Below are 20,268 nucleotides of genomic sequence, written 5' to 3' on the forward strand. Positions count from 1 at the left end.
GCAGAGGGATTGAATTCAAGAGTCGTGAGGTGATGTTGCAGCTGTACAGGACTTTGGTTAGGCCACATTTGGAGTACTGTGTGCAGTTCTGGTCGCCTCACTTTAGGAAAGATGTGGAAGCTTTGGAGAGGGTGCAGAGAAGATTTACCAGGATGTTGCCTGGAATGGAGAGTAGGTCGTACGAGGATAGGTTGAGAGTTCTCGGCCTTTTCTCGTTGGAACGGCGAAGGATGAGGGGTGACTTGATAGAGGTTTATAAGATGATCAGAGGAATAGATAGAGTAGACAGTCAGAAACTTTTTCCCCGGGTACAACAGAGTGTTACAAGGGGACATAAATTTAAGGTGAAGGGTGGAAGGTATAGGGGAGATGTCAGGGGTGGGTTCTTTACCCAGAGAGTGGTGGGGGCATGGAATGCGCTGCCCGAGGGAGTGGTAGAGTCAGATTCATTGGCGACCTTTAAGCGGCATTTGGATAGGTACATGGATGGGTGCTTAATCTAGGATAGAAGTTCGGCACAACATCGTGGGCCGAAGGGCCTGTTCTGTGCTGTATTGTTCTATGTTCTATGTTCTATATTCTAAGATAATCAGAGGATTAATAGGGTGGACAGTGAGAGCCTTTTTCCTCTGATAGTGATGGCTAGCACAAGGGGTCATAGCTTTAAACTGAGGGGTGACAGATATAGGACAAATGTCAGAGGTAGTTTCTTTACTCAGTAGTAGGGGCTTGGAACGCCCTGCCTGCAACAGTAGTAGACTCGCCGACTTTAAGGGCATTAAAATGGTCATTGGATAGGTATATGGAATAGAATGGATAGATGGGCTTCAGATTGGTTTCACAGGTCAGCGCAACATCGAGGGCCAAAGGGCCTGTACTGCGCTGTAATGTTCTATGCTCTATCCCTGGATACTCTTAGGCCACAAACATCTATGGATTTCAGTTTTGAAAGTTTTAATCAACTTCCAACATTGACAACCTTTTGGAGGACAAGTCTCCCAATTTTCCTCAACCACTTGGATTGACAAGTCCTCCTGATTTGAGTGCGAAACAGTTTGCCTCTGAGTTTATGGTCACATTGACTGATTGTGATCAGATTGGTTTTTCAAGGAGTAGCAATAAGTGGAGGAGGTTTAAAGGGGGAATCAGGGCCTTGTCAGCAGGAGGCACAGCCTCCAATGGTGGAACAATTAAAACTGATGATGTGCAGGCGTGTAGAACCGGAGTGAGATATTTTGGTGGAGTTTACAGAGATCGAGTGTTCAGGAATATGTCTCACTGCAGTCAATCTCCCACAATGCAAGAGCAGCTCAGCCAATCTCAAAAGGGGCTGATTTCACAAAACCCTGCAAATTTCTCCCTTCCAACTTTCACACCTCTGAAAAATGATGTTCCTGCTACGTGCATCTGAGACTTTACCACAAATTTGACTGCACAGTCACCAACAGTTCTGTAAACAGGCCTCAAGCCAAGTGAGGTTTTTTAAATATGAAGTAAGGAACAGAATAATCTAAAATTTAGTGAGATCACAACACAGCATTAAAACATATTCAAAACATTCACAGCAAAATTAAAACTTTTGTTAAAAATAGAAACAGGAGTTGTCAAAATATCAGAACTAACTTTTTCCAGTCTGGCCCAGCAAATTAAACCAGTTTTGTCTAACCTCAGATACCAAGCCTGCTAAGTTTCTCGAGCACTTTCAGTTTGCATTTCACACTTCCACTGTCTGGGATTTTGCCCTCCTGTGTAGCCAAACAGAATCTACAGCACCCCAGTTGGCAGAACCTCTCCTGAAATAAAAAATAACTGCTCTAATCACAGCTTGCTGTCAGACAAAGTCACTTGCCAATTGGGTGAGGACCTGTGGAGTTAGTTACTGAATTAGGAGTCTTGCTGTTCTTAGGGTGAACAAGAAAGTCTTACAGATCAGACGGAATCGCGCACATTTACTTGGGAATGACCTCAACATACACACGATCCCATCTGGCTCACCTCTTCTTTCCTCTGCACCAAACTCTTCAGCTCATTCACTTCATTGGTTGCACTCTCAAACTTTTTCTGCAACTCCTGTTTGTCACGCTCGTATGATTTTTCCTGAACAAGTAGGAAATGGGATCAGTTATTTCTGAAAGAATGAAACAGACATCTTCCCCACCTCCCCCAACACAGGTACCCCAAGGGTCTACTCTCTTGTTAAAATGTTCATGCTTGCAGATTCAGACTAGTTTGCAGCATTCAAATGATTAACACAGCGGGATGGTAATAAGGCACACGCTGATCTTGCCAGAGAAACACACACATCTCAAGAATGATTTTTGTTCAATATCCAAGCTACATCCATTTACATAGCAGCTAGTACACACTGACCTTTTCATCATGGGTAGCTTTCATCAAATGCCGCTCCTTTTCCAACTCATTTCGTGTTTCCACAAGAGCCTTTGAGGCCTGAGTGAGGCCTTGCTTAGTTTCTTTCAGCTCCTTCGATGAAGCCTCTTTCTCCAATCTGAGCGCTGTCAGCTCTCCTTGCAGTTTGCTCGCACTCTCTGCCTTAGTCTTTACCTCCTCCTTCAGCTGCTCCAGCCCCCGGCCCAGTTCAGCTTGATCTTTGTCCAACTCCAGCACCTTTTTCCTAGCCTGGTCCAGGGCCTCTGATTTCTCCTGCAGTTCCAGCCTTATACTACACACACTGGAAATAAGGAAACGTTAGGTTTAAACTGAGTTGCTTTATAACATGATGTGGAGTGCCAGTGTTGAACTGGAGTGGACAAGGTCAGAAGTCACATGACACCAGGTTATAGTCTAACAGGTTTATTTGAAATCACAAAATGCTGTTTTTAATCACTTAAGTAATTAAAGACTTAACAACAATCTAGGTTTGTTCAATACATCACGTCAGTTGTCTGACACTTTCATCTTTTACTATAAGTTCTCTGCCTTATGATCCTGCCCCACTTGCTCCCTGATGAAGGAGCAGCGCTCCAAAAGCTAGTACCTCTAAATAAACCTGTTGGACTATAACCTGGTGTTGTGTGATTTGTAACTTTGGTAAAAAGAATTAAAAAGTCCGACAATTATTTAAATGGACATAGACTCTAAAAGACTACAGTGTGGAGAGATCTTTTGCACAAAACTCAACAAGATACCATGCAGTTTCAGCAAGTACTGAATGAGGCAAATAGCAACTTCTCGGGGGTTCCAGTTTAGAAATAAGAAAGTCTTGTTACAACTGTATAGGTGCTGGTGAGGACAAACCCTGGAGTACTGTGTCTAGTTTTGGGGTCCCCAAAAACAGAGATACTGGCATTGAATGTAGCTCAAAATAGATTCATGATGCTTTTCCTGAGATATCCAGAATTATCAAGCATGGCTCAACAGGTTAGGCTGTTAATTATTCGTGTTTAGAATAATAAGCGACCTCATTGAAACCTAGGAAATTCAGAGGAGCTTGATAAGGCAAACATTGAGATAGCATTTCCACTAGTAGGGGAGTTTCAAACTAGCAGATACTCGTTTAAAACTGAGAAACAAATGAATTTCATCTCCCTGATGGCACCTAGGGTCTAGAATTCTCTATTCCAGAGTTATGGACACTAGATCACTAGGAGTACTGAAAAAGGAGGTAGGCAGGTTCTTGAAATATCAAAGAGTTGAAGGTTTTTAGCAGCTGGCAGGAAAAAGGCATTGAGGCCTGGGGCAGATTAGCCATGATTTTATAGAATCATGGAGGGGCAGCCTCAGGTATTGAACTGCCCATTCCTACGGGTGTAATTTTAAATTAACTAAGGCTGTTTTTCAGAACTGTGGATTATTTCACATCTCCAGTATCTGCAGTATTATGCATTTACTTCAGTACCAGAACCATGCTTCTTTTATTTATATTGGCCTGGACTTGGGAATAACAGGGCATTATTTAAAAACGCACAGTGAATTATAACGTTGGGAATGCATGGCTTGAAAGGGGTGGAATCAGATTCACCGATAAACATTCAAAAAGGAAAAGAAAAAAAAAAAAATTGTAGGTCTATAGGGATAACAGCAGGCAAGCAGGACTAGCGGATAGGTCTTTGAAACATTGGTACACACGAGCTGAATGGCGTCTTTCTGTGCATTAAGTTTCTAATCCATCAACTTCAGAAGCAGACAGTAATTTCACTCCTTACCTTTCTTTATCAGCCTTGAGATGTTGGTTCAGGTCTTTGATTTGCTTCTCTTGAGCAGAGTGCTCTTTTTGGAGGCGACTTTGGTCATCTCGGGCCTGTTTCTCACCCATCTCGGCCTTTTTAATGTCCGATTCCAGTTTCTAAAAACAGCCACCTCATTAGTACACATCTTCAGCAGTCTGGGTAAAACTCTCATCGTGCGATCCAAGATTAACTTCAGCAGACTTGGTTTTAACCATCACAAATTATATACCTCAAACACCACAGTGTTTAAATGTATTATCACAATCTACCGCAATGCCCAAGTAGTCAGTTGAGGGTGCAAGCGAGGAGGCCCTTTGTCAATAAGTCTTATTTAAGACTTAAAGTTTTATTATATTTACAGCATAAATCACTGAAATAAAAGTACAACAATAATGTGTATACCCCCCTGCATTAAATTTCTCCTAATGTTTCTAAATTAATTATGTGGTCCCCTTGATCAATTGGAATATTTGATTAACCAGCACACTCCTGATCCCAGAGATGCCAGTTAATTAAAAAAGGTTTTGTATTTTTAATTACAGCACTAACTTAGTGCGGTCTGAAATGAAATTTGGTTTAAAAATTTACAAAAATGATCTCAATATATTAAATTATTCTATATTTTGACTTCTTGTTGCCTTTACTGCAGTATTTTTGTTGGATGATGTGATTGCAGGTCATTAACTACTTCTGGGCTGACAGGTGGCAAGTAATGACAGCAGTATTCAAGAATACATAAATAGGAAGGGAATAGAGGGATACGGATCCTGTAAGTGAAGACTGTTTTAATAGGAAAGGGCATAATGTGTCGGCACAGCCTTGGAGGGCCATACAGCCTATTCCTGTGCTGTTTTGTTCTTTGTTTTAATCATGACCATCTCACTGCATTGGTCTATCTATATGAAAAGAGGAGCCAAGCAGAGGCTAGCAATACTGTGGTGGGTAACTGTCCTGCTGACTCCACCGTCTACAGGACCAGGTCAGGGGTATGATGGAATATACTCCCCCACTTGATAGATGGGTATTCCATAACCTTCTTGTGGTGCAGTGGTAATGTGCTACTGGAAGGCCAAGATTCAAGTCCTAGCTGGTCTATAGGAGTGCCTGAACAGGATGTTTAAGAGTATCTACCCTGAAACTGATCATAATATAGAGCATTACAGCGCAGTACAGGCCCTTCGGCCCTCGATGTTACGCTGACCTGTGGAACCAATCTGAAGCCCATCTAACCTACACTATTCCACTTTCATCCATATGTTTACACAATGACCATTTAAATGCCCTTAAAGTTGGCAAGTCTCCTACTGTTGCAGGCAGTGCATTCCACGCCCCTACTACTGAGTAAAGAAACTACCTCTGACATCTGTCCTATATCCATCACCCTTCAATTTAAAGTTACGTTCCCTCGTGCTAACCATCACCTTCCGAGGAGATCACTGTCCAACCTATCTAACCTTCTGATTATCTTATATGCCTCAATTAAGTCACCTCTCAACGTTCTTCTCTCCAATGAAAACAGCCTCAAGTCCCTCAGTCTTTCCTCATAAGATCTCCCCCACATACCAGTCAACATCCTGGTAAATCTCCTCTGAACCCTTTCCAAAGCTTCCACATCCTTCCTATAATGCGGCGACCAGGACTGTACGCAATACTCCAAAATGCAGCCGCAGAGTTTTGTACAGCTGCAACATAACCTCGTAGCTCTGAAACTCAATCCCTCTACCAATAAAAGCTAACACACCGTATGCCTTCTTAACAACCCTATCAACCTGGGTGGCAACTTTCAGGGATCTATGTACCTGGACACAGAGATCTCTCTGCTCATCTACACTACCAAGAATCTTACCATTAACCCAGTACTCTGCATCCCTGTTGTTCCTTCCAAAGTGAATCACCTCACACCTTTCCACATTAAACTCCATTTGCCACCTCTCAGCCCAGCTCTGCAGCGTATCTATGTCCCTCTGTAACCTGCAACATCCTTCAGCACTATTCACAACTCCTCCGATCCTAGTGTCATCCACAAATTTACTAACCCATCCTTCTATGCCCTCATCCAGGTCGTTTATAAAAATGACAAACAACAGTGGCCCGACAACAGACACACCAGAATGAACATTTCCCAACAACCTCCCACCTTTCAGTTAGCCAATTTCTGATCCAAACTGCTATATCACCCTCAATCCCATGCCTCCGTATTTTTGCAATAGCCTGCAGTGGGGAACATTATCAAATGCCTTACTGAAATCAATATACACAACATCAACAAAAATGACTCAGATTAATTATACATAGAGAAACAAAGATTCTTCTCCTTACAGCAGGGAAAACTAAAGGGAAATTTCAACAGATGTTCAAAATCAATCAGTTTAGATATATTAAATAGAGGCTAGGAATCCTGCAACAAGTAACTAACCTCCTAAGTTCCCAAAACCTGTCCACCACCTGGGAGCCAAAGTCAGGAGTGGAAGGGAATGCTCTCCACTTGCCTGGATGGGTGCAGCTCCAACAATGCTCAAGCAGCTTGACACTATCCACAACAAAACATCCTGTTTAAAAGGCCCCAAATCTACAAATATCCACTCGCTCAACAACTGACACTCAGTATCAGCAATGTGTACTATCCATCCTAAGGCTCCTTAGACAGCACCTTTCAAAGCCACAACCACTACCACCTAGAAAGACAAGGGCAGCAGATAGATGGGAACACCAATGCCTGCAAGTTCCGCTTCCAAGCCACTCACCTTCCTGACTTGGAAATATATTGCTATGTTTTCATTGTAATTGGGTCAAACTCTTGGAATTCCCTCCCCAACAGCATTGTGGGTCTACCCACAGCAGCGATTCAAAAAGGCACCTCATCACGACCATCTCAAGGGCGGTACGGTGGCACAGTGGTTAGCACTGCTGCCTCACAGCGCCAGAGACCCGGGTTCAATTCCCGCCTCAGGCGACTGACTGTGTGGAGTTTGCACGTTCTCCCCGTGTCTGCGTGGGTTTCCTCCGGGTGCTCCGGTTTCCTCCCACAGTCCAAAGATGTGCAGGTCAGGTGAATTGGCCATGCTAAATTGCCCGTAGTGTTAGGTAAGGGGTAGATGTAGATATAGATGTAGGGGTATGGGTGGGTTACGCTTCGACGGGGCGGTGTGGACTTGTTGGGCCGAAGGGCCTGTTTCCACACTAAGTAATCTAATCTAATCTAAACTAGGGACAGGCAACAAATGCTGGCCAGCAATGCCAACATCCCATGAGCTTCAGAAAATTAAAAAAAGTCAATTTCTCAGCTACCATGCTTACACAGTTTTGACAACTCAATTAAGCAAATTATACGCTGACATTAATGCACCAGTTTCTCAGAATAAATCATTTTTTTATAAACTTTAGAATACAATTTGTGTTCATATATTTACTACAAACCTTAATCTGTGTTCCCAGCTGTTCTATTGTATGTTCAGAAGCTAGTTGCTTCTCTTTGTACTCTTTAAGGCAGCTGTCCAGCTGAGTACAATACTCTGACTTCTCACTGAGTTTTGCTGCTGTCTGGTCCAGTTGAGCCTGAGCTTTGGCCAGTTCCTGCGAGGTTGGTGGAGCGGGGAAAGAGGGAGAAAACGAGAGAACATGAACAAAATGTGGTTCAGTCACTTTAGAAAAACCAACTTCCATTTCCTTAGCTTCTTATGACCAACAGCCATAACAATGCACATTACAGACAGCATTATCACGGCTATACTGTAGAAAATACAGCATCCAATTTGCACACAGCCAGCTCCCACACACAGCAATGTGACTGAGGGATAAATATTGGCCATGGCTCTCAAAATAACTCTACGCTTTGACTTAAAAATTGAGTCGTGGGAGCATTTAGATCACTAAATCAACATTTGAGTTGAACTTGTCATCCCAAAGATGGCACCTTTGACAGTGCTGCACTCCCTCCATATGGCACTGGCATGGCAGCCTTGATTATTGTGTTCAAGGACTGGAGTGGGATCTGAACTTTCAACCGTGAGATTTGGGGCAATATGGTTTAACAATAAACTTCAATGAATCGCACTGCTAACGTACTAAAAATATTTCAGCTGTTTCCAAGGAACATTAAAAAGCACACAAGCAGATGTTAGACCTACTGACCAAAACCTCAATCAGAGAATGCTCATGATACAGTGGTTGTGGCCTGATCTTTGAGCCAGAAGAGCTGGGTTCAAGTTTCACCTGCTCCAGAGGTGTGTCAAAACATCTCTGAACAGACTGGCTTCTGGACAGTGAAAAGGTGAAACTGATGTTTGTGTTAAACTAAAACAAAAACCCTTCTACATTTCCAAAGTATTTTGCAACATAACTTGACATGTGGACATCAGGCTGTTAAATAACTGTCATCGACTCGACTACAGAAGCCATCATTACTGCTCAATTTTAACTTCAAGTTTACAATCCCTTTGCTCTGAAAAACACAATCTTCAAAACAAGTGTTACATTCCTGTTGCAATGACAGATTGGGCCTTTCTTTCGACTTTAAGCATCTTCGAGTCTTTGATTTGAAATTTTAGCTAATAACTATCACCTTTTGTTTTAAAAACAGTCTAATATTCAGGGACAATTGTATAATAAACTAATTTTGGGTCCCGGTTGAAAGTAAAGCTTTGTTGGCTACTTCAAATTGACACACTTAAAAAAAAAGGGACGAAACAAGCTGTAAAAACTCCCAGCTCACTGGCCAGTGTGTGTTGGGGCACGCCTCGTGCAGTTGTCACACATGACTTTCCCTAATTTTACACAGCGTACTGTCAATTACAAACAAATAGTAGCTGTTGTGCTGGAATCATGCTTGTGCTGACACCACCTGACATTTACTTCTGAAGAAAGAATGCAAGCCAGTGCTAATCATAAATAATGTACTCATTTTAAATCCACAGAAATCTCTTGCAAGTGTGTTTCCATTATAAATTTGGGCATATCAATTTCAGACACAAATTAAATCGTTAACTTATCACAAGGTAATTAAACATTCTTGCCGTTTATGCAATGGCACCATAACTGGCAGGAGGGTGCAATTATAATGTGACATGTTTACGTAGGCAGTTTCCATCGTACTGCAGACAGAGGAATTTAGAAAGATGACATAAAAGTAAGGATGCACCTAACTCCAGTACCTGCTCTTTATCCTGAAGGGCATGCTTGGCAGTTTCTAAATGGTTTTCCAGGTCAGCTCTTTGTGCAGTTTTGGATGCTTCCGCAGACAGCAGCAGCTCAGTTTTTCCCTTCACCTGAAAAGGATTTAAGAAAATATATGAATTACACAAACAGCTAGCCCCCTCAGGGGTCCGAATAGCTCATTTAAGGCTGGTGCATAGGAGCAGGAGGCAGGCAATTGGCACCTCACGCCTGCCCTGCCATTAAATTAGATCAAGTTCACTCTGCACCTCAATTCCACTCTGCACCTCAATTCCATGTAGCAGTCTTTGTTCCACCATTCCTTATAAAATGCCCAGCAAAAATCCAGTCATTTCATACCTCAATGTTCAGCAGCCACAGCTTTTCAGTGGAGGGATCTACACTTCCCTGTGTGTGATAAAAGTGCTTCTAGATTTCGCTATAAATTATTATAGATTGAATAAGAATGAAACATTTTGTTTATTTCTGCAATTCAAAAATCAAAGAAATATCCAGTTCAAATGGGCTGGAAACCTCCAGTAGACTCACGTGAGGAGAATGGTTGAGTGCCCTTGTCCTACTCACACTTGGTGAACAATGTTGTAAAAAGATTGAAGTTTTGGAAATATCCTCTTGAGCAAATTGAAAACCAAACAAAGCTCATGAAAAAGATGCAACTGGAATGTCTAGCATTTTCTTTATTTGTTCATTGACCTGGACTTTACTGGCAGGACCATTTTTGACAATTGACTGTTGACATATAGAAGCTGGCATTAAACTGCAGTCTGTCTACTGTAGGGACACACCACAATTATATAAGCGAGGGAATTCCAGGATTCTGACCCTGTAACACTGAAATAACAGTGCTATGTTTCCAAGTCAGGATGGTGAGTGAGACCATTTGACACCTGTTACCTCAGGTGGCTACTGAAATGAAAACTGGGGAACTAAAAAAGACAAAGAGACTAATTGAGTGGTCAGAATTACAGTGTGTGGCACAGGACAAATGCAGAACTCCTGGTATTCAGAAGTAGAGCTCTCCAAGAGAAAGGTTGGTTATCTGTTCAGCAGTTCATTGGACAGGGGCTCTTGGTGAAGCGATGCGAGAGTTATCGCAAAAAATCTACAATGGAAATATTCAAATAAGAGGAGAATATGTAACTTGGAAATTAGGTCAGAATTTTCTTTTTACAGATCCTGGTCCAATTAACCTGCCTCCAAGTCCACTTCACCTGATTACAACATTTAGCATGAATGTCCCTCACCCAACACCACGATAGATGGATTCTTAATTAAAAACACGATAATTAAAAACAATTAATAGTACATAAGCAGGCAAATGGAGCAGAGGGAGAGATCAGTCTCAACATAACTGAATGTTGGAAAAAGGCCTGAAGGGTTGAACAACCTCGAGAGCTTGCCATGTGTCAAATTCAAAAAGTCGTGGTGTTCAATAGGAATGAAGAGATAGGTATTTAAGGTTTTGATATTGATTGGGAAATAACATCCCACTTGAAGTGTTGAGGTGACCTAGTAAGGTAGAAACCTGACATGTTTATTAAAAAGGGTGGCATTGGTGGCTCAGTGGTTAACACCGCTGTCTTACCGCGCCAGGGACCCAGGTTCATTTCCAACTTCGGGCAACTCTCTGTGTGGAGTTTGTACTTTCTCCCTGTGTCTGTATGGGTTTCCTCCCACAGTGCAGGTTAGGTGAATTGCTAAGTTGCCCATCGTGTTCAGGGATATGCAGGCTAGGTGCATTAGTTAGGGAAATATAGAGTTGTAGGGGAGGGGAATAGGTCTGGGTGGGATACTCTTTGGAGGGTCGGTGTGGACCTGTTGGGCCAAATAGCCTGTTTCCACACTGTAGGAATTCTATGATTCAATGACCCACCTCACCATCTTAGTAAGCTCAATGTGCAACCATGATCAGTGGATCTTGAGCACTGCTCCTGCACATAACTGGATCCTTAAGTACTAGTCTATTTCATATTCCAGAAATGGATAGACTTGAACCACAAGTTCAGTTATATTGTGCAGGCCATGTTGTCGTGAGGTGGAGTTCAATTTTCATCCTATATCACATGAACATCAGAGTGTGAGATATAGAAATTAACTCTGATCTTCACTTGACTATCTCTTAGCTGTATGTTGAACTTTCACAGATAGTTTCCGCCGTTGCCCAGAATGTGGAGTTGTTTAGAAAAAGTGCTTGGTTTGAATTCACATCCAGTGGAGGCATTTTGCTAAACTGAACTTGGGGTTATGCAGCTGAAACAACTTTACAATGCAGATCAAGGAACCTAGCCTGCATATCCCTGAACACTATGGGCAACTTAGCAATTCACCTAACCTGCACTGTGGGAGGAAACCCATACAGACACAGGGAGAAAGTACAAACTCCACACAGAGAGTTGCCCGAAGTTGGAAATGAACCTGGGTCCCTGGCGCGGTAAGACAGTGGTGTTAACCACTGAGCCACCAATGCCACCCTTTTTAATAAACATGTCAGGTTTCTACCTTACTAGGTCATCTCAACACTTCAAGTGGGATGTTATTTCCCAATCAATATCAAAACTTTAAAATACCTATCTCTTCATTCCTATTGAACACCACGACTTTTTGAATTTGACACATGGCAAGCTCTAGAGGTCATGTCCATAAATGTCCGAGCAACCAACAGACATGGCTATTTGGCACATAGTACCACTTTGAAAGGGTTATTCAACTATTACCACCCTCCTGCTCATTTCTCAGATCCCTACAAAAAGCTTTCCTTTTCAAGTATTTATCCAATACTCTTTACAAAGTAATTTGTGAACCTATACATTACTCTCTCAGGTAATGCGTTTTCCATCACAATTTGCTGCTACTCAAATCATCTTCCCCAATTCATTTGCCAAAGATCTGAAATCTATATCTACCAAGTACCAACACCTATCAATGGAAACAGCTCCTTCCTATTGTTTTTATTCACTGATGGTATGTGCGCGTCTCTGGCTAGACCAGCATTTATAGCCCATCATTAGTTGCCCTTAAGAGGGTGGTGATGAGCTGCCTTACTGAACCACTTCAGTCCGCGTGTTGTCATTAGACACACAATGCCATTAGGAAGGGAATTCCCAGATGTTGACCCAATGACACTGAAGGAACAGCAACATACAAATAGACAACCCTTTACCCAAAATCTGAAAAGCTCCAAGTCCGAAGGTTTTTTTATGAAGCTTTTTTCTCATTAACAAGGTTGTTTGGCGCGCAAACAGTTAACCCAAGTCAATACCTACTCCATGCGTGCCACTCAAATACAACATGGGGGAGAGTTGCCCAGCACTGGCAGGCCTCAATTCTGTCTCAAGGCCAGTTTTACTCAGTGAGTCTACTCCTCCCGTAAGGTTTTTAAAAATTTCACCAAATTGTCACTTATTCTGAAATTTGAAAAATTCTGAATTCCGAAAACCAGCTGGTCCCGAGCATTTTGGATAAATGATTGTGCACCTGTATTTCTAAGCAAGAATGGAGTGTGGTTGGAGGGGAACTTGCAGGTGGTGTGTTCCCAGGTATCTGCTTCCCTCTTTCTTTTAGATGGCAAAGACGTGTGTTTGAATATTGCTGTCTAAGGAGCCCTAGGAGTAGACACTGCTGTTATTGAGCATCAGTGGTGGAGGGAATAGATGTGGTACCAGTCAAGCAGGCTGTCTTGTCTTGGAAGATGTCAGGCTTCTTGAGAGTTGTTGGAGCTACATCCATCCATGCAAGAGGGGAATATTCCATGACATCCTGACTTGTGCCTTGCGGATGGCCACATGCCATGTTCCCCTGTAACTGCAGAAGGTGTAGCACCTCTCCATTTACTTTCTCACTCCTCAGCATCCAAGGGCCCAAAAGCATCTTCCAGGTGTGCTTTACCTGCACATTCGCTGCACACAATATTGTCTCCTCTACATTGGTGAAATGAAGTGTAGACTGGATGACTGCTTCACAGAACACCCATGTTCGGTCTGCAAAAATGACCCTGAACTTCCACTTGCCTGCTACGTCAGCACACCGCCTTGTTCCCTGGCCAACATCTCTCTCAGGTTTGCTGCAGTGCTCCAGTAAAGCTCAGCACAAGCTGGAAGAACAGCACTTCATTCTCCATTTGGGAATTCTACAGCTTTACAAAGAACATAGAACATTACAGCCCTCAATGCTGCGCCGACCTGTGGAACCAATCTGAAGCCTATCTATCCTACACTATTCCATTTTCATCCATATGTTTATCCAATGACCATTATAATGCCCTTAAAGTTGGCAAGTCTACTACTGTTGCAGTCAGTGCATTCTACACCTCTACTACTGAGTCAAGAAACTACCTCTGACATCAGTCCTGTATCCATCAACCACCAATTTAAAGCTACATCCCCTTGTGCTAGCCATCACCGTCTGAGGAAAAAAGGGAAAAAACCCTTTGATTATCTTATATGCCTCAATTAAACCACCTCTCAACCTTCTTCTCTAACAAAATCAGCCTCAAGTCCCTCAGCCTTTCCTCATCAGACGTTCCCCCACATACCAATCAACATCCTAGTAAATCTCTTCTGAACCCTTTCCAAAGCTTTCACATCCTTCCTATAATGCGGCAACCAGAACTGTACGCAATACTCCAAGTGCAGCCGCACCAGAGGTTTGTACATCTACAGCATGACCTCATCGCTCCAAAACTCAATTCCATACCAAGAAACGTTAATATACCATATGCCTTCTTAACAACCCTATCAATTTGGGTGGCAACTTTCAGGGCTCGATGTACATGGTCACAGAGATCTCTCTGCTCATCTACACTACCAAGAATCTTACCATTAGCCCAGTACTCAATTCCCGTTGTTCCTTCCAAAGTGAATCACCTCTCAGTTTTCCGCATTAAACTCCATTTGCCACCTCTCAGCCCAGTTCTGCAGCTTATCTACGTCCCTCTGTAACCTGCAACATCCTTCAGCAGTACCCATAACTCTATCGACCTTAGTGTCATTTGCAAATTTACTGACCCATCCTTTTGTGCCCTCATCCAGGTTGTTTATGAAAATGACAAACAGCAGTGGCACAAAACAGATCGTTGCAGTACACCAGTAGTAACTAAACTCCAGGATGAACATTTCCCATCAACCACCACCCTCTGTCTTCTTTCAGCTAGCCAATTTCTGATCCAAACTGCAAAGTCACCCTCAATCCCATGCCTCTATATTTTGTGCAATGGCCTACCGTGGGAAACCTTACCAAACGCCTTACTGAAATCCATACACATCACATCAACTGCTTTACCCTCACCTACCTGTTTAGTCACCACCTCAAAAGAACTCCACATGGCTTGTGAGGCATGACCTACCCTTCACTATCCCTAATCTACTTATTCCTCTCTCGATGATTATAAGTCCTATCGCTTATAACCTTTTTCAACACTTTATCCACATCCAAAGTAAGGCTCACAGGTCTACAATTACTAGGGTTGTCTCTACTCCCCTTCTTGAACAAGGGGACAACATTTGCTATCCTCCAGTCTTCTGGCACTATGCCTGTAGACAATGATGGCGAAAGATCAAAGGCTCTGCAATCTCCTCCCTGGCTTCCCAGGTTAACTCCCCAGTGGACTTATCTATTTTCATACTTTCCAGAACTGCTAACACCTCCTCTTTGTGAACTTCAATCCCATCTAGCCTAGCTGCCTGCATCTCAGTATTCTCCTCGACAACATTACCTTTTTCCTGTGTGAATACTGACGAAAAACATTCATTTAGCGTGTGCCCTCCTCGAACTCCATGCACAACCTCCCACTATTATCACTGATTGGCACTAATCTTTCTCTAATCATTCATTTAATTCCTGATATACCTATCAAAAGCTTTAGGGTTTTCCTTGATCCTACCTGCCAAAGATTTCTCATGCTCACTCCTGATTCTTCTTAGCTCTCTTTTTCGGTCTTTCCTGGCTAACTTGTAACTCTTAAGCGCCTGGAGTGCTCATGTCTCACCCTAACATAAACCTTCTTCTTCCTCTTGAAGAGAGATTCAACTTCTTTAGTAAACCATGGCTCCCTCGCTCGATCACTTCCTCCCTCCCTGGCAGGTACACGCTTATCAAGGACACACAGTAGCTGCTCCTTGAATAAGGTCCTCGTTTCAGTAGTGCCTATCACCCGTAATTTCCTTCCCCATTCTGTGCATTCTAAATCTTGCCTAATCGCATTGTAATTGCCTTTCCCCCAGCAATAACTCTTGCCCTGCAGTATATACCTATCCCTTTCTATCACTAAAGTAAACATAATTAAATTGTGGTCACTATCACCAAAGTGCTTACCTACCTCTAAACCTAATACCTGGCCTGGTTCATCACCCAGTACCAAACCCAAAATGGCCTTGCCCCTTGTTGGCTTGTCTACATATTGTGTCAGGAAACCATCCGGCACACATTGGAAAAAAACGGACCCATCTAGAGTATTCGAACTATAGTATTTCCAGTTAATATTTGGAAAGTTAAAGACTCCATAACAACTACCCTGTCACTCTCGCTCCTATCCAGAATTATCTTTGCTATCCTTTCCTCCACATCTCTGGAACTATTCGGAGGCCTATAGAAAACTCCTAACAGTCCCTTCTCGACTCAATAACGAGTTCAACAATTTTAGGGCTTGAGGCACCTTCTCCCAGGTCCTTACCCCAATCCCCACACACCAGACCTTGTTACCACATGGTCTGCTATTACACACGCCCCATTGTTAGCCACTAACAGTCCCCATTAGCATTTATTAATTCTCCTAGGCTGACTATTATCCATTCCTTTGTGTGTGTCTCTCTCTCTCTCCCCCTACCATTTACTCCTTGCCCCCTCCTCCCAACCCTATCTTCTGCATAAAAATTCAACTTTTTCCTAGCTACCATTAGTTCTGAAGAAGGGTCACTGGACGGTAAATATTTCTGTCCACAAATGCGATAGACCTTTCATGATTTTGAACATTTGGTAAAATACCCTCTTAGTTCTCCTTACAGCAGAGAAAGCTAACTCTTGGCTTCTCAGTGTATAATTAGTCTAAATTATTTTTGCTTTAATCAGCCCTGGGGTAGATATTTTTAATCAAACTGTTCAGATATATTATTACACAGCTCTGGACCAGGTGGGACTTGAACACAAGCCTCTGCCCCAAGGAGACCACCACTGCACAAGAGCCCTTTTTAAAAAATAATCATCCTGTTCAGAAGTAATATAACACATCTCTGGAGTACATAGACTTGAACGTAAGTCTTCCAACATAATGCCAGTGTGTGACAAGAACCCTCCATTCGCCCCAGGGTGATTACCCCTTAAAATGGAGCATGTCACTTTTCCAGCAGCAATGTAAAAGGCAAACCCAAAGTCATATCATTCTGATACTATAACGTTACTTCACAAAGTAATGGATAAAACTTTAAGGGCAGAATTTGGCTGACTGTCAATGAATGAATGCATGAATCAAGTCCAAAATGCACCTGTAAGTCAAGTTGGGTCATCTTCTCCTTGGTTTCACTAAGCTGATTGGTGAGTTCACTAACGGTAGACTCGAGGGATTGAGCTTGGTCTTCAGCAGCATGCAGCTGGGATTTCTGCTCCTGCATTTGCTTGTGCAGATTCTCTTGTGCTTGGGTGTGACTCTCTGTTTGGTTTTTCAGCTTCTCCGTTAACTGAACAACCTAATATTTTGATACAGAGAATGGTCAGCATTGGATATTCACAGAGTTACAACCACTTGCTTTACATTAGCTGAGGTAAACACAATATCTTCACATAAGGGAACATTAATCAGTCTGACCTGAAGACGACAATTGTTACAGTGCTACTAGTCTCTTTACATGATAGACTTCCCTGTTTAAATGATAAAACAACTAAGTTAATGCAAAGTTTAGACTGGTAGATCAGAGCTATCCCTGATAATCCTTTGTTAACTGTTAAGTGTAGGGAAGTAGTTAGCTCAGCAGAAAACATTTGGGCATGCATCTTCGACTGGTACTAAAGCAATGACAGACATAATTGAAGGTCTTATCAGGAAAACAGCAATTCTATATAACAATAGTTAAATTGCTGATAAGATAGAGTGATGTTATATTTGTTAGCACAGTGGAAAACCAAGACTAAGTTAGGAAAACTGAAGTTATTAAAGAAGGGGTAGTCAATTTAATTCTTTAAATGGAGCAGGCCTTTCAAAACCATGGATTGTCCCATGGAGGGAGTTGAGAAAGACTTGTAATGATTCCCTGCTCTCCTAAGGGTTTAAAGCTCAGAGCTCAGAAGTAGAAGGCATTTCTTTCCCAAACCAACAATAAAAACAAACCATATAATTATTGTTTAAGAAGAGCATTTCATTCAAAATTTTCACCTTGTGCTTTATAGGAATATCAATCCAAGGGGAAACTAACATGAAAGTAAAGTGCTGATTGGTTGACAAGCAGATTCTGGATAAGGCATTGCCAAGGGGAATACTACCATTAATGTTACTGACAGTTAACTGCCAGGCTTTGTTTAAACTTTAAAGCTTAAAGCTGATTAGTTAAGGCATTGCCTGAAAAATGAATTCGCAAATGGCTGTCACCTACTTTGTTGAGTTGGAACAGACAGTGCACGAACATATTGCTATCTGCAAAGAACAGGGCTCCATGTATTAACACGTAATTTCCAGTACATGCAGGTGCACCACCATATAATCCCAATGGACAGTCTAGATCAGTCACCAGGGCAATTCATCATACACCCAGGGTTATGCCACAAATGGACTTGTCCAATTGCAGAACCATATACTATAATTCTGTGACACAAACAACAGTTTGTGTTGTGAAAATCCAAAAGGGACATGTTTGATATGATCCTCCAGTCTCTGGGGTATACAACCTACATACCTGCATCACACCAGCACTGTAAGTCATATACCATATTACTCATTTACATAATGGGTAACATGTCCTTTTGGGTTGACAGCAGTATTTGTATTGCAACTGGATTGGAGCAGCATGAAACATCTAGCTTCATGTGTTGCGCAAACTTTTGAGATACCGGACACTTCTAGGTTAAAAGTTAGACTAGGTACTTTTCAGGACCAACATTAACCACATTAGAGTCTTTTGTAAGTTTGCATTTGATACCAAGAAGAATGATTTGATCAGGCTCACCATTATCCCATAGGATGGCTTTCATACATCATGAGCAGGATGCTGATAACAAGCTAAAACAACAGCTTCCTACCATAGGAACAAATAATGTGGTATATGAATTTCAATGCCAGCTTGATGTAGATCCGACATCCCAAAGACTGAAATACTGTATCATAAGTTACACTCATTCAACCATTTACAACAAGATACCGATCATACCCAACCAGCCTGTGCTTGCAAAATTCAGGAGTGTCTAACAGTAGACGTGAACCTGCAACGAGACAATATTTGCTAGATAACCCTGAATGCGAGAGCAATTGTGCTACACCCAAAGCAGGTTGGTCAGTTGAGCGCTCAGTGCAGTGTACTGTGCTTAGTAGAAGCTACATAGGATAACATACTCTCTGCAGACAGAGAGAACATGTACACACTGGTCCTGCTTCACTAACAGAATTGGTCATGGCCGTTTGCTAGTTCATTTCTCAGGGAAATTACAGTCAAAGTGACTGCTTTAAAAATTAAAGCAAGCCTGGCTGTTAACTGTCAATCAACATCAATAGGTTCATTCAGCATTCCTCTGCTAATCAGAATCCATTTGCCAAACAATCAGCATCCTACTTTTATGCAGTACATATGTTGGTTTTCCCCTTGGATTAGTATCCTTGTGAAATGTTCTGATGAGTGCAAAACAAAAACTTCAATAAATGTGACTATTATCAGCAATTTTCAAATTCTGACTGCCAAATGACCATGACACATTTTAAAGTGTATTACGGTTTAAATAGTTTTACAAACACGACATGCTTAATTCACTTGACTTTCAATGTTTAAGAAATTTAATATTTTGAAGAGTGAATTATAATTAAGGCTCCTCTAACATCTTCTGTTCCTATTTTAACTGATGGATGGCCCCAATGAAGGAATGGGATAGAGACCAGGAATTCAGCAGACAACTTCCCTCCTCTGCGCTGAATTGTTAGATCTCAGCTGAGGCAATATTAGAAAGACTGAAAGTGGCCTTAGAATTCCCTTGGAAAGAAATGGGCAAACCATGCCAATACACAACACAGTGACTCCTGTCATTAAGGACAGCAACCATGAGTGTGGCTGGGATTTGTAATATCACCCTCAATCGCCTTTGATTGAGAATTGCTGATTCTTCAGCTTCTAAACGACTAAAGAGCACACGTGGAATATTTTATGGACTGGATATTTCATGATCTATTGCTATCTGTGATTTTAGAAATGCAAGTGAAAACAATTGACAAACGCTTACGTGACTGAGGGACACATTACGTTTCAATTTACGATAAACTACCATGTCCCTTGTGTTTCTACTTAGATCAACTCAGAGTTTCCTCAAATCTTAGATTTTAATCAGTATTATGCATTCGAAAGTAGATCAATTTTGATCACTTACTGATTGATTCATAATGAGGGCAGAAAAAATTGCTTTAATATTATAAAAAACACAAGATCTATTATACTTTTGGATCAATTTGAATGGAGTTCAACAGAATAGATTCTCTAAAAAGGTATCACACAATCAAATCCAGGCTTCTTGACAGAAAAAAGAGAATACGGTAAATATCTCATCTATGGGATTTTGAAAGGCTTTTGATGAGATAGGTTGATGACAAATGTGGTGTGGGAATACATAAGTAGATGGTAAACTGGTCAAAAAATAGACAGCAAATAGGAAGGGTAAATGGTGCTCTGCCCTTGGAGAGTCAGTGCAAACACAAATGGGCTGAACGGCTTCCAATTTCTGATAATAATTG

The 20,268-nt window shown here is 41.9% G+C and overlaps 1 protein-coding gene across 3 annotated transcripts in view; it reads right to left on the reverse strand.

The window, feature by feature from the left end:
- Positions 1-20,268, reverse strand: part of eea1 (early endosome antigen 1) — a 96,823-nt gene that overhangs the window by 29,548 nt on the left and 47,007 nt on the right. For all 3 annotated transcript variants that reach the window (XM_072562344.1, XM_072562343.1, XM_072562345.1), the window contains 6 exons: positions 16,835-17,035; positions 9,338-9,451; positions 7,605-7,760; positions 4,164-4,303; positions 2,371-2,689; positions 1,996-2,097 (listed from right to left, as the gene is read on the reverse strand). In XM_072562344.1, coding sequence (XP_072418445.1) covers positions 1,996-2,097; positions 2,371-2,689; positions 4,164-4,303; positions 7,605-7,760; positions 9,338-9,451; positions 16,835-17,035 — 1,032 coding nt within the window. The remainder of the gene's footprint in view (positions 1-1,995; positions 2,098-2,370; positions 2,690-4,163; positions 4,304-7,604; positions 7,761-9,337; positions 9,452-16,834; positions 17,036-20,268) is intronic.

This window comes from Chiloscyllium punctatum, chromosome 44 (genome assembly GCF_047496795.1).
Source record: "Chiloscyllium punctatum isolate Juve2018m chromosome 44, sChiPun1.3, whole genome shotgun sequence".
NCBI classification, from domain to species: Eukaryota; Metazoa; Chordata; class Chondrichthyes; order Orectolobiformes; family Hemiscylliidae; genus Chiloscyllium; species Chiloscyllium punctatum.